The sequence below is a fragment of the Schistocerca piceifrons genome, chromosome 2 (assembly GCF_021461385.2).
Source record: "Schistocerca piceifrons isolate TAMUIC-IGC-003096 chromosome 2, iqSchPice1.1, whole genome shotgun sequence".
Lineage (NCBI taxonomy): Eukaryota > Metazoa > Arthropoda > Insecta > Orthoptera > Acrididae > Schistocerca > Schistocerca piceifrons.
The window spans coordinates 361,711,853-361,737,595 of record NC_060139.1 but is presented as its reverse complement, the minus strand read 5'-3'; the positions used below and the strand labels follow the sequence as shown (position 1 = coordinate 361,737,595).

Here is a 25,743-nt window from a genome sequence, read left to right as displayed (position 1 = left end):
TGAACCCTGTCTAACATCCCTGGGATAGATTGAAATGAGCTGTTTATGGACGACGTGACTCACCAACCACTCTGAGGAATCTACGCCAAATCGCCGTTGAGCAGTGGGACAATCTGGATCAACAGTGCCTTGATGAATTTCTGGATGGCATGCCACGACGAATACAGGCACGCATCAATGCAAGGGTATTAGAGGTACCGGTGTGTACAGCAGTCTGGACCACTGCCTCTGAAGGTCTCGCTGTATGGTGGTACAACATGCAATGTGTGGTTTCCATGAGCAGTAAAATGATCGGAAACGATGCTTATGTTGATTTCTATTCCAATTTTCTGTACAGGTTCCGGAACTCTCGGAACCGACGTGATGCAAAACTTTTTTCGATATGTGTAGTAGTGTCAGAAATTCTCTGGGGACTCCGCCTTTTTGTACTGACAGACAAATAAGTGCATTTTCCGATGATAAAGTACAGTACGTACATCCACGTATTACGACAGACTTTTGCAAAATTCCACAGCAAACTGCTGGTTACAGCGAGGACGTCTGATAACTGCAGCTCATTAGAAAAAATAACAGTGACTCCGCACGAATTTATCTGAATGTTTCTGTTATCAGTACAGTTAAACTGGAAACGCGAATAGCCCAAGATAAGACCCTTGGCAGCACGAAAACATGTGACGACTATAACGGAGGCTAACATGTAAGATAGTGGGGAAACGATTCCTCGAAGGAATCGTCGGTGATAAATGTCAATGCTGTTTACAGTGATCATGAAAATCCCGCAAAACATATGTACTGTGAGTCATCATGCAGCAGGCATAAGGAAGTATGTGGTGTAAGGAAAAGCAGCAATGAGGAAAAAGACGAATTCAACCTTACAGTTTACGATTAAACTGTTCTAGGATATAATTATATCTTTTGCGTGTGTGTTTCGTTTACAATCCGATCTGTTCGCTTTATGATCTTTGAGATAAGCAAACTGTCCGTCAATGATGTCTTCAGTAGACACGTTGTGAGAATCCAACACTGCTACTATGTCCGAAGATGACGCCAATATGGAGAGCGATGCCAGCGTTTTCGTCGGTGTATCATTTACAACGATTCTGAAAGTTGTTGTTGGCAGTGGTTTAGATACATTTAGGCCAGCTGTATGCTCAACTTTGTATGAACTGCTCCGTGTATTTGTGTCCTCAGTAATAAATTTATTTGTTCCTCAGGAATTAACAATTCATAACAACTGCATTCAACAACAATGACCTCGCACTCAGCAACTCACATTTTTTTACGTGTGCTGAAAGATACTTACTTACATTCACTTGCACGTACGAAATGTGAAGTGGTTCAACTTCATTACTTACGTAAGAAACTTTTTTTACTGTAGCTGTATCCATCCAGGAACGATTCCCTGCGCTTAATGACATTTCAATGTACTCTTAAATTCGCTCAGCTGATAAGCGCTGGATCAGTAGTTCCAAAGGAACCAAATGTTTGGGGGTACATAACAATGTGAATAAAAGATATTCATTCAGTAATCTATCTCTTTATTATTCATTACAATAGTCAGTTTGACCAATATCCAATGTCATGCTGCACTATTTACCTGGCTGCTGAAGTACTTTCTCAGCAGATATGAAAGGCTGCAACATAGTGACACTGGGCAAATTGATACTGAAGATGAGGTACAACTCGTCATTCCACAGCAGCACCACTAATAAATAGCATCAACTTAACCGAAATTCCCGGAAAGTAAGATGTGTCCTACATTTTTTTTTGTTTGGTGTTGTTCCATAATTTGTCGTACATCACACAGTGCACGCAGCTCAACAATCTATTTGCGCACTGCTTCTTGAAATTTACGTTATGTGAAAAAGTAATGAACACATGAGTACAGAACTCGACAGCGAGAGTTGATAAATTTAACAAGTGAGTAAATACTGTGGAAACAGCTACTCTCGACACGCCATAGCAAAGATACTTCCTTAAAATATTTTAGTTGTAATGAGGTCCACAGCCAACACAGATTTTCTGAATTAGAAAAACCTGTTGCACTGGCGGTTATAAGCTGAATTAAAACATCCTTTTCTTTTTAATTCACTTCTACTGCGCAGTTTCGTCTTTGTAGTCTATTTCAAATGGTTGTATTGTATGAACCACGAAGTGGATGTACTTGTTTCAGAGTAGAAGTATTCGGTAAGCCATAAAATGGTAAAAACGTAGAGAATTTCTTAGAATTTACAATCGTAGAGGTGACACCAAATTGATCAGCTGTAACAAAGTACACAATTTAGAAGCGTAAGAGTGTAGAATATATACATGAATTGTACTGTACTACTACTTGAAAATGAGTACATATCCAAAACTGCTCAATAGCGGTGAATACAAAATAAAACGATGTATTAACCCACTTAACTATAGCCAGTGGGACGGATTGCTGTCATGTGGGGAAAAACAACCTTTATTCTGTGACACGCTGAACCGAGCTTATTACGCTCGCAGTTTAAGGTTATATTAAGAATTACTTCATTCCGAATGAGTGCAATCGCTATAGTACCGTGCCAAATTTTGGTGCGATAAGTATAAAAGCTATTATGCTATATCAATCGTACTGTGGTATCGCACCATATAGTTGCCATTATTCACAGGAGCCCCTTACTCTCGAAGTGGCGGATGGTGTACTGTATGTAGGCCCGGCAGTGTTCGTTGTCATAGATACCGTACAACGTGTCCGGCTGAAAATTGAGTTCCCGCAATGCTCGCTGGTATTTCTCTCCTATGTGTTCCGAGGAGACCACGACACCGCAGAATGTGGAAGTGTACAGGGCGAAGGGGTTCAGGTCCTCCATGTCCCTGAGCAGTTCGTCCAGCGGGTAGGCGTCCGCAGCAGCTGCCATCCCAAGCGCGCGCAGCGACGCCTGAAGCTGTGAGTGGTAGGTCTCTAGCAGCGAAGGCAGGCGCTCGTGCACGTCCACACCAGCATTTGCGGACAGGAAGTACACCAGGTCGCGTGCAGGGCTGGACACGTGCACCAGCTGTGGATGTCGAAGAGCAACACAACAAAGTGAATCCCACTGAATAGTGGAGTGACGGCTTAAAGCGCTCTACCTGCTACTCAGCTGTATAGCTGAATAAAGTAAGACACCAAGCTCACCAGAAAGAGTACACAGGTCGTTTTGGGTAGTTGTAGATAGTGCAGAACCGGCACCTTTTAACGCCGGAAGTGCATATCCTCATATTTCCATCTATTGTACTATAAATTTTTTCCTTATTTTGTTACCAGAAGATAAGACATTTCTGTGTCTTTATATATTGTAGTTGTTTTACAATTTGTATATATATATATATATATATATATATATATATATATATATATGCATTTATGTCGATGTACAATTGGTTTGTTTTGTAAATATTATTTGCATTTTTACGATGGGTCTCGACTAGGGAAAACTATGCTATCGAACGATTACATAGATAGGTCGTGTGGAGAACCAAAGTGTTTAGGATCTTTGGGAGCGTTAACTCGGCCGCGTGGAGCGCGGGCAGAGCAGAGGCTGGCTGGAGTAGGTCGGTGGAGCAAGTGTGTTGAGTGACGCTCCCGCGAGTTGCTGCGCTTTCGGGGTTTGACAGCATGTCATTGCGCTCGACTTGCTATGATAGTTTCTGGCACGGTGTCGCGGACGGGAAACATTAGCTGGTACACATCAAGAGCCCGTTTCGCCTGGTGACCGTGTCGAGAAGAAGGCGCACCAACATCCAGCTTCTGCAACAGCGACGGCCGGCAATAAGTGATTGTCGCCACCTCCTCGATCGTTGACTTCAAACCTTCAATCAACCAACAAGGAAGACTGAAAGTACGTTAAGTTTTAGAACTGTATGGCAGACCTCAGCTTTTCAAACTGTTCCATTTGCATCACTAAAATACAGCAACTTAGCATGACCCTTTGCTGCTCATTGTCCCAATTGCATTACCAAGCAGGGTCCGTTCCTTTTCCGAAATGTACCCGAGTGTCGTTGAAATTCAAACGCCAGCATTAAAGTAATATCATTCCATTTCACTGCTTTAATTTCAAAGTTCAGTTAAAGTATTCATAGCTGGCTACAATAAACAAACAGAACTATATTTAGATTACACAAGGACAAATTAAGAGTACGAGTTTTGTTACCATATTTTAGCTTACCTGTGACTGGAGCTCAGCTTGGTACGTACTAAATTTTACTATTGTTAATTGTTCATAATCATTTAATTCAAGTTCAAATTTAAATCTCTTATTTCTAAATTGCGTAGATTCAAGTTGCTTTTGAGATGATTGTTGAGGTAGCCCAAGACTAACCTTATTTTATTTGATTTCGTAGTGCTTCAGAAACAAAGTTCACTATTAATTTCAGTCACTAAATTAACTTTCAGTTTTCTGGTTTTATTAATTCTTTTGCTAAATTAAGTCAGAGTGTAGCGTAATTTATTACCTCTGACAAACATTCAGTTTCCACACAACACGTGTCAACCTTCAGTTGCCACCCTTTTAGTGCTAATTATATCTGCATTAGCCTTTCTTTTTTAGTTATCATAGTAGTTGTCCATAGAACTGGCGACTGTAATTTTCCCCAAATCTCAAATATCTAATTAACGCCAGTTAATTGTTAACGTAACGACGGCACATATATTTTCTTTATTAACTTTACCCTTTTTCAAAATTAATTTCCACCAATTTCATTTGCATTTTTCCTTTCATTTAGATGTAACCCTTCCTCCCTCTTTACCAACAGATTAACTTCGTTGACGATTGCTTTTCCCAAATTTCGATTAGGTACATGCGGTTTAATTTTTCGCTGTCATTAAGGTCGGTAAGAGAGCGGTAGCTTACAACCTCCACGTCTAACGCCAGTCATGGCAGTGAAGTGCTGTGCATGTTTAATCTGATGAATGGTATCAGTGTAGTAAGATGAAAGGATGTCGAGACGTTACAGAATGATACAAAGAAGCTTACATTTTTGGATGTGCCCGTGATCACACTGTGAATCAAATGTCACAATTTATTGCTGTATTTGTTGTATGTCCGATTTGGCTATAAGGAATCGTATGTCATTTATGGTGATGTCCAATGGTGCATGAACAGTGGTCGTAAAAAATCCTGACCGTCAGGAACAAGAGGCGGTTGTAACTCCTTGTTGTGTATTGTCAGTTTCGTACCCGACAGGAATTGCTGATGCCAATGACTGCAGGTCGATCCCTGCCAGTTTCTGAACGAACCTTGCGAAGGTAACTCCATTCAGTGGACATCTGAAGTCAGGAACATCGCAAAAGCCCATTGCTCACATCACCACATAAAGCTGCACGAGTTCAGTTGGCCAAACAACACAGAAACTGGACAGTATTGGACTGAAAATGTGTATGTGGGCCGACGAACCTCGATTTTGTCTCTTTTAAAATGATGCGAGGCGTTATTGAACTAACGACCCAGTAAACGGTTTAAGCTCGAGTGTGTGGAAGGTGCTACTCAGGCTGGAGGTGGTTCTGTGACTCTCGAGGGTGGTTTAAGTACAATGACTTGGCTCGTCCACTCAGGTTCTCTAAATTTTAGCCAGGATATTTATTCTAACACTCTTAGTGACAAAGTGTTCCTCTGCCTTCGACAGATTCATGATGAGTTTGCTGTGTAAGCTCCCGTCCTCCCAGATTAGAACAACTATGTTCACTGGGCTACAAACATACGTTCCTGGCTCAATAGACTCTCCAGCATCCTATCACACCTCGAATGGGACACCCACTGTTAATCCCATTCATATTACTGAGAATATCTGGATCAGCGGGTGAAATATAGCAATCAACGTCCCCACAGCTTGGCAGGTATATGGGATTAAATCACCAATGACTGGCCTCAGCTGGATATGGCATACATGAAGAATCTTGTGGACCCCCTTACTGCCAAACCATGACCGTCATCAAACCTAGAAGCCTTGTTACACAATATTTGCTGGTATCTCCTCGGGGGGTGCAAACTGATGTCGGGTATACTTACTTGTTTCACAGAAAGTTCATTGCAAATCGCTCATTTCATACCTTGCTGGTCCTGGAAGCTCCATTTGACTATTATACTCCATGTTTGGGAATTTAATTTGAGCTACGGTCGCAGGTTCGAATCCTGCCTCGGGCAAGGATGTGTGTGATGTCCCTAGGTTAGTTAGGTTTAAGTAGTTCTAAGTTCTAGGGGACTGATGACCTCAGATGTTAAGTCCCATAGTGCTCAGAATCATTTTTAGGTTGCGTCTTTGCAACTAATGTAAAGCAGTCTGTTTTTTTGCCATAAGCATTTCGCTTCTTGTATTTATGATGTATCTTGAGTAACCTGAAAATATATAAATGGCTTATATAGTGCAGGGTGTCCCACGAAAGACGCCCGGGAGGGTTGAGCGGGTCGCGTGGCGCGCTTGCCGACTGTTGCCGCTGCCTCTGCCGGTTGTCGCTATGCATAGTTCTCCAACACCAATAATTGGCTCATGCTCCCTAAACTTTGCGACTGAGAGTACCGCTTTTTGCTTTTGAGTTTTTTGGCAGGTTTAGTCGCTTCAGGTATTGTTGCTAGACGTCATTATCGTAACTGCGCCCAGGGCTTTCAGTGCCCTTATGTCGCTGGGCCTGGTCCTCACACAGAAACATCGTGCGCGTGTGTTCTACACTGTACGACTGAATGTTCGGATGTTTTGTTTTGAGCTTCCTGTCGAGTTTCCTTTCAGTATGGTATACACGAAGGATCAACGAGTGTTTCTTGCGTTGAACTATACAAAAACAGAATCGAAGAAACACAACCATTATATACAGTATGTGTGCTGCATCTCCTCCCTTATTTCTAATATGTTATTCTACAAGTAAAACTAAAGAAAAAAGTCAGATAAACATAGGTCCGCACATGTTTAGTTATGGAGTTACGGCTAATAAAAGATTTCACCTGAAATTTAGGAACTTCGCTAATATGAAGCCATCCCAAAACTGTACGAGGTTACAGTAAAGCACAATTACCATTTATTTTGTTGTTCTTGATGGGGTGAATCTAATAAAACATGTCACAGATGTGTATCTGAAGTAGTTTTCCAGAACATCCAGAGAAGCAAAGACTTAATTTGGTAAATTTTTTAATTTATTAAGTACTTGGCCCAATTTATTTTTAAATTCCAGACAACTGCACAAAGTTTTTAACAGAAGTTGTAGAGAATTTAATTTTGAAAAATTAGGGTAACAATGTTAACTGAAACTGTATGAATCTGTCAGATAATCTGCTTTTATTAATACCATAGCACACATGAATTCATGTTAAACTGTAAAAATAAAGCTCAGTGTTAAGGAAGTTGTACCGTGTACATACAATTTCACAATACATTCACAATAAATGTTCAAAAATGTCTCCATCGAGTTCAATGCATTTAGTTGCACGTGTATGAACAGATTTTGTTGCTCGTTTTAGTTTCACATGGTTGTTCTTAATTTCGTCTATTGAACTCATAATGCGAGAAAGTAATGCCTCACGTGTATTGACTTTGTCCTCATAAACTACGTTTTCATCCATCCCCATACACAAAAATGCATTGGTGTTAAATCTGGCGATCTGGGTGGCCACAGACATGTAGTACCCGACCAATCCATTTCTGGGGAAAATGTTCATTTAAATGTGTAATAACGGCGTTGGAGAATGTGGAGGCGCACCGTCATGTTGAAAATACATTTGCAATCGCGTAGCAAATGGAACATCTTTGAGCAAGCAGGGCATTTCTTCTGGAAGGAATTGAAAGAACGTCTCACCAGTTAAACGTCCTGGGAACATGAATAATCCAATAAAATTGTTTATACCATCTCGAGTAAACTGTGCCTCATCTGTAAATAAAATGTATTTGTTTAACTACTGAATAGTATTTAACCAGTGTCACAACTCCAAGAGAAGGGCAGGATCTCCGTATATAAATGATGCACTTTTTGTTTATGGTAAGAATACACATTATTGTACGCCGTACCTTAGATTGTGAAAGCCTAATCGCTGAGAGACACGTCGTGTACTGGTACCCTGGTTACGTTGAACAGCATCCATAGTATTCTCTACATCGTCTTCGCGTATCGAGATCTTGTGCTGATAATTAACGCTAGGTAAAGAACCTGTATTCCATAACACTCGAAATACTCCGCTACTGGTTCGTGCATTCAAAATCCTCCGAGTTGGGTAACGTACGCGATGTTCTTTAGCTGCAGCCATAGCATTACCATCACATTTGCCCTAAAAAAACACTACATCGGGGTATTCCTCTGACGTGAATTTGAAAGGCATCCCTATTTAATAAATAATCTATAAACTACAACAGTTACTATGTGGTTTCACTTAAATACACTGTTGTTATTATGTTCTTTCACTGAACAATACAGAAAACTAACTCGTTTCAAGCTTAGGAAACGACTGAAACAACTCACTAACGGTTGACAACAATGAAATAAACGTTTATACATTCTTAATGGAAAGTAAACAAATTTACTTGTATAATAATCTTTGCTTCTCTGGATGTTCTGGAAAACTACTGCGGATACATGTCTGGGACATGTTTTATTAGATTCACCAGACCAATAATAACAAAATAAATGGAAATCGTGCTTTACTTTAACCTCATACAGTTTTGCGATGGCTTCATATTAGTGAAGTTGCTAAATTTCAGACAAAATCTTTTATTACCCATAGCTCCGTAACTAAACATTTGCACACCTATGCTTATCCGAACTTTTTTCTTTAGTTTTACTTGTAGAATAACATATTAAAATATTTGCATAATTTCATGAATCACCCTGTATATATTTTTTAAAATTTTGTACTTATTACACTTTTGCAGCACTCTTTCTATCAGATGTTGCATATGACATGTTGTGTGCATATGACATGTTGTGGCCTGATATACATATATATATATATATGAAGGCATTATACAGGGTAAAAAATGACATTAATCATGGAATGGAAACACACAGCAACAGAAAGTACCAGCGTAACTTCACTTTGTTACAGGAAATGTTCAAAATGTCCTCCGTTAGCGAGGATACAAGCATCCACCCTCCGTCGCATGGAATCCCTGATGCAGGCAGCCCTGTAGAATGGCGTATTGTATCACAGCCGTCCACAATACGAGCACGAAGAGTCTCTACATTTCATACCGGGATTGCGTAGACAAGAGCTTTCAAATGCCCCCATAAATGAAAGTCAAGAGGGTTGAGGTCAGAAGAGCGTGGAGGCCATGGAATTGGTTCGCCTCTACCAATCCATCGGTCACCGAATCTGTTGTTGAGAAGCGTACGAACACTTCGGTTGAAATGTGCAGGAGCTCCATCGTGCATGAACCACATGTTGTGTCGTACTTGTAAAGGCACATGTTCTAGCAGCACAGGTAGAGTATCCCGTATGAAATCATGATAACGTGCTCCATTGAGCGTAGGTGGAAGAACATGGGGCCCAATCAAGACATCACCAACAATGCCTGCCCAAACGTTCACAGAAAATCTGTGTTGATGACGTGTTTGCACAATTGCGTGCGGATTCTCGTCAGCCCACACATGTTGGTTGTGAAAATTTACAATTTGATCACGTTGGAATTAAGCTTCATCCGTAAAGAGAACATTTGCACTGAAATGAGGATTGACACATTGTTGGATGAACCATTCGCAGAAGTGTACCTGTGGAGGCCAATCAGCTGCTGATAGTGCCTGCACACGGTGTACGGAAACAACTGGTTCTCCCGTAGCACTCTCCATATAGTGACGTGGTCAACGTTACCTTGTACAGTTGCAACTTCTCTGACGCAGACATTAGGGTTATCGTCAACTGCACGAAAAATTGCCTCGTCCATTGCAGGTGTCCTCGTCGTTCTAGGTCTTCCCCAGTCGCGAGTCATAGGCTGGAATGTTCCGTGCTCCCTAAGACGCCGATCAATTGCTTCGAACGTCTTCCTGTCGGGACACCTGTGTCGATACAAACGTACCGCGCCACGGCTATTGCCCCGTGCTAATCCATACATCAAATGGGCATCTGCCACCTCCGCATTTGTAAACATTGCACTGACTGCAAAACCACGTTCGTGATGAACACTAACCTGTTGATGCAACGTACTGATGTGCTTGATGCGGTGAATCGAAGAAGTACAGTACATATTGACGAAACTAAAATGAGCTCTAACATGGAAATTAAGCGTTTCCGGACACACGTCCACATAACATCTTTTCTTTATTTGTGTGTGAGGAATGTTTCCTGAAAGTTTGGCCGTACCTTTTTGTAACACCCTGTATAGTATAAGATGTCCCACGAAACACGCCCGGGAGGGATCCGCAGGTCGCGTGGCGCGTTTGCCGGCTGTTGCCGCTGCGCCCGCCAGATGTCGTTATGCATAGTTCTCCTACACCAGTACTTTCGCGTGCCCCCTAAGCTGTGTGACTGAGTGTACTGTTGCTTTCTTTTGAGTTTTTTTCTAGTTTAATAGCTTCTAATATAGTTGCTAGACGTCATTATTGTAACTGCGCCCAGTCCAGAGCTTTCCCTGCCCGTATGTCGCTGGCTCGGTCCTGTTACAGACCGTGCACGTTGGGGAAATTGATCTGAGATGCTTTTTTTCTGATGAAGCACATCTGCATTTGTCATGATACGTAAATTCTCAGAACAACTGACGTTGGAGCTCCGAAAATCCTCATGAATTACATCAACAACCTCTGCATGGTGTGAAAACAGGAGTGTGGTGTGCAATTAGGGCAAGACGAATGAGTGTTCGGGTGTTTTGTTTAGAGTTTTCTGTCGAGTTTCCATTCGGTATGGTACACACGAAGGCTCAACGAGTGTCTCTTGTGTTGAACTATATGTCGAATGTCGGCTTGAATTCCCCTGAGTGCATGTCACCAATGATTCGACGATACGCAGATCAGTGAAGAAATTTCAAGAGACTGGATATGTGTTACACAAACGAAGGCCTAGAGAACCTAGTATTTTAACCAAAAATAAATTGGACGAGATAGGGGAGGCTTTGGAAAGAAATCCGAGAAAATATAGGCACCGTTTGGCACTTCAGGCTGAGTCAAGAGCATCTGCTCACAGAGCTGTGCACAAAGTGAAATTGAAACGATATAAAATAACGGTAGTGCGTCAACTGAGGAACTCGGATAGTGTTGCTCGATGTCGTTATTTCAACCGGCTGTTACAGTCTGTGCACGTTGGGCAAACTGATCTGAGATGCTTTTTTTCTGATGAAGCACGGCTGCAATTGGCATGATACGTAAATTCTAAGAACAATCTACGTTAGAGCTCTGAAAATCCTGATGAATTACATCAACAACCTCTGCATGATGTGAAAACAAGAGTGTGGTGTGCAATTAGAGCAAGACGAATTATTGGACCTATCTTTTTCCATGAATCACAACGCTAGCCCGACTGAGCTGCCACCACCTGGGGAAGACAATCCTGTATTTCTGATTAATAAATGTTTGATTGTGAATAATGTTTTCTTGATGCTCTCGAGCGTGGACATATCCTCCGCATCACACCCTGTTCTGCACAATCCTGCCAACTATTGGGGTCTTGGACTGGGCGCCTCTATCTTTCATTTCTCGTTGTGTAAGTTATGTCAATACTGTATTCTTTGTAACTGCTCAGAAATAAGGGAGGAGGTGCAGCACACATTTAGTAACTTCTTGTAAGTGGCCCATGGCAGATAAATATTTTCCTAAATTTTAATTTATATACATATATATCTTTTTTAAAATTTTATACTTATCACACTTTTGCAACACTGTTTCTATCCGATGTTGCAAATGATATGTTGTCCGTTAAAGGACATAAAGGAACATAGAATTATAGGACCAGCCACTTAACATTTCCATCAAAGCACAGACAACAATACCAATCGCAATAAGAACATAAATAAAATCGATCATACTGAACAACAAAACATCTTCTAACAGTGCATGGAAATGAAGGCCTTCACGACCGGATGACATAGCTGCTGGTAAACCTTTTGAGATGTAAAGTCGCGGTCCAAGAAACTCTTCTGTTCCCGATGTATCGTTCACGTCTGCTCTAGACATCCTCAGAGATGCTTCTCCGCTGAGACTTGCCGACTGACCGGTCGGACGTCCGAGAGCGACATAAACACTTTAGGAGACGGGGCGTGGTCAAAGTAACACGTGATGAGCAGATATAATCCTTGTCAGAGATAAAACTTAGCTATAGATTGTCGTCTTGTCAGAAAATAAGGTCTAGAGATTCTGCAGAGCTACTGATAATATGTCGCTAAGTTTCACTGCCTCCTCTTCCCTGTTTATCCTGATCCTCATAAATTACAATGGAAATAGTCGTGGATAGTAATTTGACGTTGTAGATAAAATTTCTGTTTCAAAGAACTTCACTTCGCGGTTTCCTGGCTGTAGAGCGTGACCTGCTACAGCTGATTTCTCTATTTTTCCTAGTCGGCAAAGACTTTTGTGTTCTTTTAGCCGTGTATTTACTCTCCTCTTGGTAGTTTAAATATAAAATTTACCTCACGTTCACGGAATACCTCTTTGTTGAAGAGTGAAGCTATGTGTCCTAGACTGTATGGTGTACCCAAAATTGCCGGCCAGGGTGGCCAAGCGGTTAAAGGCGCTACAGTCTGGAACCGCGCGACCGCTACGGTCGCAGATTCGAATCCTGCCTCGGGCATGGATGTGTGTGATGTCCTTAGGTTAGTTAGGTTTAAGTAGTTCTAAGTTCTAGGGGACTGATGACCTTAGAAGTTAAGTCCCATAGTGCTCAGAGCCATTTGAACCATTTGTACCCAAAATTCATAAAATATATTTTCCTTTGAGATCGAGAGTTAATGCCATCAATTCTCCCAGGGATGACATAGCAAGCTATCTGGCAACTAGTTTACAACGATATACTGGGAAAACTGACTCATATATAAAAGTCTCGCGTCATTTTATTGAGGACCTTGAAGGGCTAATTCTGGCTCCTGAAGATATTCTTGTAAGTTTGACATAATGTCCTTATTCACTATGGTTCCAGGTAACGAAGTTGATTTGATTGCTCTTTTTAGATATTGCCTTACTTCGAGTCAGTTCCAGTGGGACAATGAATTTTATGAGCAGCTTGATGGTGTAGCAATGGGTAACCCATTAGGGTCTGTGACGGCTAATTTCTATATGGACAAATTCGAACAATCGGCTCTGGATAAAGCAAACAATAAACTATCTCGCTGATACCGGCTTGTAGATGACGCATTTGTGGTTTGGTCCCATGGTAGAAAAGCTTTGGTCGAATTCTTTGATCATCTAAATAAAATTAATCCAAAACTCCAGCTCACCATGGAAATAGAAAATGATAACAGAATATCTTTCTTGGATGTTTTAGTGGTGAGACAGTCCGATGGAAATTTGGAACATTAAGTTTTTCGGAAAGTAACACATACGGACAGATATTTATATAAAAAACTCCAATCACCATCCACAACAAAAGAGAGGTGTCATTAAAAGTCTTGTCGATAGAGACGAATGGATATGCACATCGAAACACCTGGACGGTGAAATAAAACATCTAAAGCAGGCTTTCGAGAAAAATGGCTACTCAGGGAAAGAGGTAAAGAGAATTTTGCGACCAAGCAACAGAAGACCGAAGGTCAAGCATGAACCACAATGACGGAAAAATACAGTTTCTGTCCCTTTTATTAAAAAAGTAAAGAATCAAATTGGTAACATTTTACAGAAACATGACATCAGACATGTCTTTAGACCACCAAAGAAAATAAGTCAAGCACGTCGATCTGTGAAGGATAAACGCCTTCCTCTGGCGACATGCGGTGTATACAAAATTCCGTGTACGTGTGGTAAAGTTTATACTCGAACTATCAAGAGGGGCGTAAATACACGTCTAAAAGAACACAAAAGTCTTTGCTGACTAGGAAAAATAGAAAAAAAATCAGTTGTAGCAGAGTATGCTCTTCAGTCAGGAAACCACGAAGTGAAGTTTTCTGAAACAGAAATTTTATCTGCAACGACAAATTATTATCCACGATTATTAGAAAAGCCATTGAAATTTATAAACATCAGCGTAATTTTAATAGGAAAGAGGAGGTAGTGAAACTTAGCGACATATGGACAGTAGCTCTGCAGAATCACTAGACAAATTTTATTCTTTGACAAGACGACAATCGATAGTTAAGTTTTATCTCTGACAAGAATTATCTCTGCTCATCACGTGTTAGTTTGACCACACTCCGTTTCCTAAAGTATTTATGTCGCTCTCAGACGTCCGGCCGGTCAGTCGGCAAGACATTGGAGAAACGTCTCCGAGGATGTCCAGTGCAGACGTGGACGAAACGTCAGGAACAGAGGAGTTCCTTGGACCGCGACTTTACATCCCGTAAGGTTTACCAGCAGCTACTGCAAGGAAACTTCTTAATTCAGCTGGCAATCACAGGAAAGAAAAACACAGCGAAAACCAAACGAACCACAGCAACCAAACTTAATTTAAATCATTAAAACTTATAGTAGCCACATGCTTAGTCACCAGAAAAGTAGCATCATAAAAGACAGCCACTGCAGTGACATGGTATGTTTAGAGTGACATCTTGTGGACATTATAGGAGCACATCAATTGAAATACTCTACGTGAATCACGGGCAAGTGTGTGTGTGATGTGCATACACATTTTAGTTTGTAGCATCTTATGTACCGAAGGCTGGCTGAGGATCATGCCTGAAGGCCAGAAAGAAAATAAAATAAAATTAAGAAAACCACACTCAAAGAAAATTTGTAGCATGTGGCGTCACTCCTGTTGTAAAACTTAGTATGCACTGATTCATTGTTGAAACACATTGTCGCGTTTGTGTCTTCTGAGTCGTGGAAAGCAGAAAGCTGAATCTTGAATCATCTGCTATTCAGCAAAAACATTTCTGTATGTAAACGAAGCAAAGCTGCACCCCTTGCTAAAGTGTTCTTGTGTCAACAGATGTGTTTTCCTCTACAGGCAATGCGCTTCCGTTTTCTCTTTAGTTTTCTGCTTGTTTTTGTCACTAACTCTTTCGTTGCGGTTATTTTGGGTTTGGGATGGACACGCTTCTGTTTGTTTTGTTTATCGAGAGTTCGTACTCGAAGTTGTGTTTGCTCTGTTTTGGCTATTTCCTGTGGCACATGGAGTGTCAAATTGGCCTTTGCCTGTTGTGGTTCAAGAGCTCCCTCCTCATTGGTAGGTGCGATGTCCTGCACTGCTGCCGTGACTGCTTCTGCTGATTCCGATTTCTCTTGCGTTTCCTGCCTCAGTGATGTCACTAACTCTTCCATCGTGTTTGTTTTTGGTTTGGGACAGACACATTTCTATTAGTGTACAGCCAGCCGGAGTAGCCGAGCGGTTACAGGCGCTACAGTCTGGAACCGCACGACCGCTACGGCCGCAGGTTCGAATCCTGCCTCGGGCATGGATGTGTGTGATGTCCTTAGGTTAGTTAGGTTTAAGTAGTTCTAAGTTCTAGGGGACTGATGACCACAGCAGTTAAGTCCCATAGTGCTCAGAGCCATTTTTATTAGTGTACAAGCAGTGCTTCCCTTGTTCTGTTTATCAAGAGTTTGAAGTTGTGTCTCGTTTGTTTTGGTGCCTTGCTGGTTGGAACACGTGCGGCTTCAAGTTGGCTTCTACCTGTTGCGGCTCGAGAGCTGCTAGCGTGTTGGTCAGTGGGATGTACCGCTCTGCTGCCTCGACTGCTTCTACTGTAGTTTTTGAAATGCTAGTTTCATGTACCTCTTGGAACTGTTTTCCCCAGGGTCTATTCTAAATCTTCTAAGTCGTCGTCTGTACTGCTCCCACCACACTTTCGACGCCTCTCTTAATTTTAGCGGCTACACATCAGATATAGGAAGTGGTTCGTCTGCTTCTTGTTTTGAGAGTAACGGAGGAAAACCTGCAGCTGGTAGTTTTGGCTCCTGTTGTAATACCACGGTAGTGCTTGACCCTTCTGTAACCGTCACTTGTTTCTCCATCACGAGCTCAGCTAATCTCATAATTCCGTGTTTGCTGTAACGAATCTGTTAAAACGAAAACTGTTCTTTTGCAGTTCGTTCTTTGATGGTCAGTTGCATCACAGCATAACAGAATGTTCCCATCTGTCCACTGCAAGTAACGTGCACCTTGTATCCACAAACAGTTACATGAGAGGCATATTCTCTCTGACATCCATTTCAACTGATCTGACACCTCTAAAACACTGCAGTTTATGTTGACTAGACCAACGTTCGTGACTACTGTGTTTCACTTCTCCATACCTACTTGAAAGATCTTTTAGATAAAAGTTCTCAACTTCAGGAGGTTGGTTAAAGTCTCGTACATTTTTGTTATCCATATCAGAGTTTGAAATTATGACAGCACTCACCGAAGCGTGGCGGAATTCACCTTCCCCTCCATATATGAGCCGATTTCTTTCCAGAAACACGGGGTTTAAGAGCTCTCCAAAAAAGCAGTGGAGAGCCGTGTCATAGTAAACAGTGTCATCATGATCTGATGCAATCCTGATTACTTACACGATCCTGTCATGCACTTCTGGTAAACTTGATTGAGCATTTCGCTTTGTTTATTTTGAAACCGAGTGTGCATTTCCTGTGAAACATTCTTAACATCGTCATGTCTAATGAGCAGCTGAAACCGCTCACACGGAAGAACAAAAAACGTTGTACCAAAAAGACAACGAGTAAACAATATACAGGTACACAGAACACAAGGTAAACAACTACCATTCGCGGCTTGCAAACGCTATGTCGGAGCGGATGTGTAATACGTTTTGAGCTGAATGGCTACAAAGTGTAACTATCAGGCCCAGTACGGGTTTTGTTACTCTCTCGAGCAGCTACTGTAACACTAAGCGGCAATTGATACCATTTTCGCAGTGATGAGGAACTTCAGTTCATCATAATTCAGCCAATTTCGATGAAATGTTTATAAATTATATATATAAACCTTGCTCGTGAAATAGTGTAACTTATATACACAGTTTACAAAACAGATGACAATAACACCTCCCAACATAAAAACAAACTACTAAACATCAGAAAGTATGCGCCGGTGAAGTGCAATGTTGTAAAAATTGAGCATCTATGTGTGGAAGAAAGTTAGGATGATAATGATGATGATGATGATGAGGTCCCATACTCCGAGGAGCGTAGGGAACGATGCCGACTACGCAAGGTCCTAGCGGAGGTGGTTTTCCATTGCCTTCCTCCGACCGTAATGGGGATGGATGATGATGATGAAGATGACACAACAACACCTAGTCATCTCGAGGCAGGGAAAATCCCTGACCCCGCCAGGAATCGATCCCGAGACCCCGTGGGCGGGAAACGAGAACGCTACCGCAAGACCACGAGCTGCGGATGAACGTTAGGAACGCAGTATATAGAAAAAAAAAAACCGGAGGAATCACTGTAATTTAATATTGTTAATAGTTATAATGTGGAACAAAAGTATTGTTTACGAACCTGACAAACAGATTTGTAAGAAAAACCAAATTGTTACAGTGAGCACTGAAGATCCTTTGAAACAAGCGATACGCGTTAAACTAGAAAGACATACAAAAGCAATCCAGCCTGTACAGATCCATCTTCACTATTACTGTAGTTACATGTGAGCCATTAAAAAAGCACGTATTGTAGTTTTTAGGCCTAAACTATAAAGCCAACTACGACATTTGCATAACACTTTTGCAGAAATAAAATGAGAGCCGTTGAAGAGGACACGTAACTATCGAAACATGTTTGGATTAAGAATAGAAAAAAATATATATATTGTGTTTCACAGAAGGCAGAATTTTAAAAACAGAAATTCAGAAACAATGTTTTTCTGATGCAAATCTTCTATATTCCATTGCCTGTCTCGTAGTTCATAAATTCTACAAATAACTTGTCATCCTACTACTGCCGAGGACTACAAATACACAATAGCACGTGCATTGGTGCTGAACCGGGGATATTTGTTTGGCATCCTTGTTCTACAAAAAATTATTATCAGCTGAATTCAGGCAATGAGTGATGGATAAATGACTGTAGTTCCTGAAAAATTGTGCACCATTGTCTTGGGCTACATTGTAGACGTCCTTAGAATGCCAAGGACATGTGGCACGCTTGATTGTGAGCTCTTCGCCACATAGGGGCATAAAGACTAGCCAGCCCTCTGGTGCCGCTCAACAACAGAAGTACATTATTGTACATCACTCTCTCTAGCCGCTCCCCCTCAACGAAGACACAAATACGACTTTACAGATTCACTCTTCACAGCCATTTACACTGAATAGTTACCTTGCATACAAAATTCATACTTAAAAGAAAAAATGTTAATATGGCGTGGAGAGAAAGGAATTTTACAGTTGTGCAGCTAAACTTTGGAATTTGCAAGCCAGTCACACCACACCAAGAAGAGTTGTTTGGCGACAGCTACATCTACATAGATACTCCGCAAGCCACCGTACGATGCGTGGCGGAGGGTACTCTGTACCACCACTAATAACGATTAGTTCCACCTGCAAATAGAGAGAGGGAAGAAGAACGACTGTCTATATGCCTCTATATGAGCCCTAATTTCTCGTTTCTTATCTTCGCGCTCCTTACGCGGAGTGATTGTTGGAGGCATCAGAATCGTTTGACAGTCAGCTTGAAATGGCGGTTCTCTAAATTTTCCTCAACAGTGTTTCTCGAAAAGAACTTTGCCTTCCCTCCAGAGATTGCCATTTGTGTTGCCGAAGAATCTCCGCAGCACTTACGTGTCGTTCGGATCTACCGGTAAAAAATCTAAAGCCCGCCTCTGAATTACTTCAACGTATTCCTTCAATCGGACCTGGTACGGATCCCAAACACTCTAGCAGTACTCAAGAACAGGTCGCACCAGCATCCTACATGCGGTCTCCGTTACAGGTGGACCACTCTTTCCTAAAATTCTCCCAATAAACCGAAGTCAACGATTCGCCTTCTCTACCACAGGTTTCACATGCTCGTTCCATTTCATACCGCTTTGCAGCGTTATAACCAGATATTAAAACGACTTGGCTGCGTCAAGCAGGACACTACTAATACCGTATCCGAACATTACACGTTTGTTCTTCCTACTCACCGGCATTACCTTACATTTTTCCACATTTAGGGCTAGCTGCCATTCATCACACCAACTAGAATTTTTTTCTAAGTCGCCTTGTATCTTCCTGCAGGTACTCAACTTCGGCACCTTACCGTATGCCACAGCATCATCAGCAAACAACCGCAGATTGCTGCCCACCCTATCCGCCATATAATTTAGGTACGTAGAGGACAACAGCCGTCATGTCACACTTCCCTGAGGCATTCCTGACCGTAACTTTGACTAACGCACGCCGTCGATCTATTTCCTAATAAGCCTTCCGAGCCTTACATATCTGTGAATTTATTCCACGTGCTTGTGCCTTTGATAACAGCTTGCGATGCTAAAGTTGTAACCAGAATTGTGTCTCTCACACGGCAAGACATCGAGTAATGGCTTAGAGAGTGCGAATTCCTTCAAATGGGGTTATCTGTCTTCAAATGGCACATTGGCAGACGACAACTTGAACATCAAAAGCGACATCAAATTTCAATGTTGGGTTGTGACACAATTTTAGTTCGCCAACTATCTTACATGCTAACACAATCACCAAATATTTATGTTCTTTTGCATAAAGTAACGCTCTGCATAAAAACTGAAAAATCTGTAATAATCAGCCTTTTTGGCATTTTTATGTATCAAGTCAATAAAAAATGTCTTCAGTTTATCCTCTAAGAACACAACATTCACAATTACTTGAATGCAAAATCTATACAATTTAATGGAATGTTAAGCATTTTATGAGTGTTTACAATTCTACTAATCAGAAGGTAATTAAATATGAGTCAACCTGCTACTCACGTCAAACTGTTTATAGGATCTGTGTTGCATAACTAGATTGAAGTTTAGGATAAGTGCATAAAGTCGTATGGTAACAAATATGAATACAATCCAAGCGCTTGTAATAATAATGCAGCTATATATAAGAAAGTTTAGTATAATCAGAACGTTATATTCATTCACAGAATGTGTTGCATGCAAATGTTACTAATTTAGTAGCAAAATGTTAACTGAACTCCATTATAAACGAACTCTGAGCAAAGCGAAATTACTGTAGAGCCACGTGTAAAGTACAAAAGAACAAGTGGCTGGTTGCAAAGTTTTTTAACTACGTTAATCCTTTCTGTTACATGGAAAAAGGAAGAAATGTTATGGTTTAACGTGCCATCAAGAATGATATGACTACAAATGGAGCAAAAATCCATACAACGATTGGAAATGAAATCAACCTATCTTTTTCAAAGGAATCATCCCAACATTCATCTTAACAAGTTTAGAGAAATCGCAGAAAACCTAATTCACGCTTCTCATAGAGAGAGAATTGAAATCTTCTGCTAAAACAGAGTTCAGTGTGTCCTGTACAAGAATGTTTAACTATAGTAATGTAACACACGTGAGAATGTGAAAAAATTCTTAATGTTTGATTAACGACTTATAAGAAACTGAACAATACTCAAATTGAGATAAGCATCTGAGAAACAGCCTCTGTGACGTTGATCACGTGTGACAAGTTAAAACTGTGCACCAGGCTTGAGTCGAACGAGGATGTCCACCTTAAGCATCTGGAACATTACCAATTACGAAAGAAATCATTCTCAGCAGCAACCTTGATGTTGTTGATAAGTTAAAGAGTTCAACAGCGTGCCCTTACTCTTAGAGGTGCTGGTTTCACAGCGCCGCGGGGGAACCCCCGTAATTCTTGGAAGGATAGGGAAGCAGCTTCTGTCATCTGAAGCCCTGAGTTGGTACATTACCCCTGGCCATATCCGAATGGCCTCTCTGGAGCGTATGCTTATAATGGAAAAGGAGATGCACCCGAAGCCTGGTTCGGCATGCAGTGTTAACTTGAAGCATACAATCAATACATCACATAATTTGCACGGAATAAAAGATTTCTTTCTCAGTCTGTATGACAATTTTCGTCATTAACAGAGGCAGCAGCAACTTTCATTGAATAGATTTCAGAGAAAGCGTTGGGAAATATGAGAACTGTGTGAATGGTCTTGAAATGAAAATATGACTTCTATTACTCATTATTAAGCTATCTGTGGCTAAGGAAGGAGTTCAGTGTGCAGCAACAAATATTTTTGATCATTTTCGCAGTAACATAAAATGCCTGACAGGTAGGAAACCCAGTTATAAATCTAATCTGAAGTCGTTTCTCCTTGACAACTCCTCCTATTCCATGGACGACTTTCTATTTAAAAATTGGTAACTTGGAAAAAATAGAACTAGTTTTTAAGTGTAATTGCATGACTAGGACTAAAAAATAATGTGTTCACTAACATTAACACTAATTAAGTACATAAATCCTGAAAGTGGACTCGTTCCACATAATTTTGTTGAAAGAATCATTCAAATGAACCATAGAACATGTAATTAACTAAAAAACTAGTACTCACATTGTTGAATATAATGGAGTAATAAATGGAGGATCTATTATCAAGCATCATATATGTGAGCAATGCGCAGGATTATGTAACTATAGTTTTAATTATAGCAATATAACGCCCAAAAGCAGACGAGAAGAACAGACACTGGCTTCACTCAAAAATGTAAAGTGACTATTGGTATTCGTGTGGAGAGACATGAAGCAGGAGAATTACAGATCAGTAAATATAGCAAATAACAGACTAAAATAGACTGGAAAATTCCTAAGGAAGTGTATTTAATTTGTTATGGATGTTGCTTACAACAACTTTCATTCTACCATTTATGTCTTCAATCATATCTAAGGAAAAATCGAATTAATAAGTAACATACAAAATAAAAAGACTTATGAAGTGGGGAAAGGTTTCCTTAGTCCCCACAAGAACGCCACAAATATATTCTATAATCTTCGACGAAATATGCTGCACTGAGTGTGTTTATTCCTCATGAAACTCCAACAGTGTGCCTTTCAAGTTAGAAAACACAACGCTTGTTACGATATTCATTTTCACAGTGTGATTTTTTTCATTCATAAGGAATCATCGCCTACAGAACGTACGGCTGCCTTGCAGATGGGCGCTGTTCCCGTTTTCATTGCTTGGCCAAAAGTTTAGTCAGTAATTAATATCAGAGTTTTCACGTTTATAGGAATTACTTTGAGAAACTGCCTATGACTGGAACGGGCAACTACAGGCAGATACTGGAACAAGCACCAGTAGGCAGACTTCCTGGGTCATTATTCATGTGCCACTAGGCACTTCCGGAGGATACACACAGCAAATGTAATTAATGTGTTGCTGTGCAATTAATATGGATCTGAAGATATTTCAAATTTGAATGAAATGGGTAATCATTATAAAAATAAATGGGATTATAGTCATCAATAAAAATATTAGAGTAATAATACACTACTGGCCATTAAAATTGCTACACCAAGCAGAAATGCAGATGATAAACGGGTATTCATTGGACAAATATATAATAGTAGAACTGACATGTGATTACACTTTCACGCAATTTTGGTGCATAGATCCTGAGAAATCAGTATCCAAAACAACCACCTCTGGCCATTATAACAGCCTTGATACGCCTGGGCGTTGAGTCAAACAGAGCTTGGATGGCGTGTACAGGTACAGCTGCCCATGCAGCTTCAACACGATACCACAGTTCATCAGGAGTGGCGTATTGTGACGAGCCAGTTGCTCGGCCACCATTGACCAGACGTTTTCAGTTGGTGAGAGATCTGGAGAATGTGCTGGCCAGGGCAGCAGTCGAACATTTTCTGTATCCAGAAAGGCCCGTACGGGACCTGCTACATGCGGTGGTGTATTATAATGCTGAAATGTAGGGTTTCGCAGGGATCGAATGAAGGGCAGGGCCACAGGTTGTAACACATCTGGAATGTAAAGTCCACTGTTCAAAGTGCCGTTAATGCGTACAAGAGGTGACCGAGACGTGTAACCAACGGCACTCCATACGATCACACCGGGTGATACGCCAGTATGGCGATGACGAATACACGCTTCTGATGTGCGTTCACCGCGATGTCGGCAAACACGGATGCGACCATAATGATGCTGTAAACAGAACCTAGATTCATCCGAAAAAATGACGTTTTGCCATTCGTGCACCCAGTTATGTCGTAGAGTACGCCATCGCAGGCGTTCCTGTCTGTGGTGCAGCGTGAAGGGTAACCGCAGCCATGGTCTCGGATCTGATAGCCCATGCTGCTGCAAACGCCGTCGAACTGTTCGTGCAGATGGTTGTCGTCTTGCAAACGTCCCCATCTGTAGACTCAGGGATCGAGTCGTGGCTGCACGATCCGTTACAGCCATGCGCATAAGATGCCTGTCATCTCGACTGCTAGTGATACGAGGCCGTGGGATCCAGCACGACGTTCCGTTTTACCCTCCTGAACCCACCGATTCCATATTCTGCTAACAGTCATTGGATCTCGACCAACGTGAGCAGCAATGTCGCGATACGATAAACCGCAATCGCGATATGCTACAATCCGACCTTTATCAAAGTCAGAAACGTGATGGTACGCATTTCTCCTCCTCACACGAGGCATCACAACAACGTTTCACCAGGCAACGCCGGTCAACTGCTGTTTGTGTATGAGAAATCGGTTGGAAACTTTCCTCATGTCAGCACGTTGTAGGTGTCGCCACCGGCGCCAACCTTGTGTGAATGCTCTGAAATGCTAATCATTTGCATATCACAGCATCTTCTTCCTGTCGGATAATTTCGCGTCTGTAGGGCGTCATCTTCGTGGTATAGCAATTTTAATGGCCAGTAGTGTAACTTGCCACGGTATATATCTACTTGACATCATCTCAGACTTTCACTCCTGGGTCATGCTGATTGTATGTAGCCGTTACTCACAAAGAAAATGATGACATGTGCTCAAACACATTCGCCAAGTAGCTCTGCTGGCCGCGTGCTGAGCAAGAATGAGGTTTCCAAAGGTAGGACAATCTTTCACTTGGTTAATTATTGGAAATATTGATGCATTTTTGTGACCGCTGTACTCCATTTAGACGGGGAGGCTCAGTGTGGTCTGTAATATTATCATCTTACTTATGCATCAGTTTTATGACCTTCTGACTTGTTGTGCATCTTTGTGTTTTACCGGAGTAATGACTGCTCCATTGAATTTCGAATGTACATCCACATAAATTCAGTTTCTTCTACTAATACTCGGCTATATACCGTTTAGAGATCTTCAGAGTTAGTCAAAAGACTGAGAACTCGCTCCGTCCTTTTAAACTAGCGGACCACGCCACTGCACCTGCGACCACAGATACACAGGCGCCATAGATGTTGATAGGCGGCAAGGAAGCACCAAGGAGGTTAAAACAAGTGAAACCACCGCCACCATATTGGAGTGTTCATAACATTTGGTGTCGAGTGAGTAGTCATACTGCCTTGCAGTGATACTTTGTACTGTATCAAAATACATACTCAGAAATGACTGCGCATTAGTTGTACCAAAGCTAAGAGGTAAAGTGTCAGTATTTAACCGAGAAACTCAGTTCCTGACCTCAAAAAGATGGTGCCCCTGACTTCAATCGATGGCTGTGCTCGGCATAAGTAGTGAAATCTCTTCTTTTTGTAAGCTCCTTGGGCAGTACAGTGTGCATGAATTATATCTGTGGCTGCTCAGTCGATCCACGTTGCGATGTCGATGTATCACTTTGAGTGGCACTGTCGTGTCGTCTTTGTAAGTTTATTACAGAAGGCGTCGGATTCCATGTGCAGCTCAGAGTAATACATTGGCATCCCAGCATTCAGCGAGTAAGCAGCCTCAGTTATGATTCAAGCACACTGTACTTCTTTGCCTCCGATCAACGTCTCTGGCGCCTGTGTAGCTGTGGCAGCAAACGCAGTGGCTCGACCCGTAAGTTTAAAACGATCGATTGCTGCAGCGTCAGTCTGTCGGCTCATTCTAAAAATGGCTGAACGATATACAGCCGCATTATTAGAAGAAGAAACTCAACTTACGCGACTGCACACCCGAATTTCTGACTTTCTATTTGTCATATGATCAAAACTCTGTTATGTATGAAGTGATGCATAACTTTTCTATAATTTGTGAGCATTGTCTCTAAGACATCTCGAGTTTCAGAGCACAGACTGCACTAATATCACGGCAATTTGGAGATTTTACCTACAATCGTATTCTATGCACAGCATCTGTGAATGGAGTCGAGAAGACATAACAAAATGATCGGCTTATATGAAGATGCACACTGAAGCGCCAAAGAAACTGCGATACACATGCGTATTCAAGCACAGAGAAACGTAAACGGGCAGAAAATGGCGCTGTGGTCGGCAACGTCTATATAAGACAACAAGTGTCTGGCAGAGTTGTTAGATTGGCTACTGTTGCTGAAATGGTGGGTTATCAAGATTTAAGTGAGTTTGAACGTGGTGCTATAGTCAGCGCACGAGCTATGGGACACAGCATCTCCGAGGTAACGATGAAGTGGAGATTTTCCCGTACAACGATTTCACGAGTGTACCGTGAATATTAGGAATCCTGTACAACATCAAATCCCCGACACCTCTGCGGCCGGAAGAAGATCCTCCAAGAACGGCACCAACAACGACGGAAAAGAATCATTCAACGTGACAGAAGTGCAACGCTTCCGAAAATTGCTGCAGATTTCAATGCTGGGCCATCAAC

General features: G+C 41.5%; 1 protein-coding gene across 1 annotated transcript in view; it reads right to left on the bottom strand.

Annotated features, from left to right (window-relative positions):
* Positions 1-2,633: 2,633 nt before the first annotated feature.
* The window catches only part of LOC124775388, a 42,636-nt gene continuing 19,526 nt past the window's right edge, over positions 2,634-25,743 (bottom strand). The window contains exon 3 of the mRNA XM_047250222.1: positions 2,634-3,026. Within this exon, the coding sequence (XP_047106178.1) occupies positions 2,634-3,026 (393 nt within the window). The remainder of the gene's footprint in view (positions 3,027-25,743) is intronic.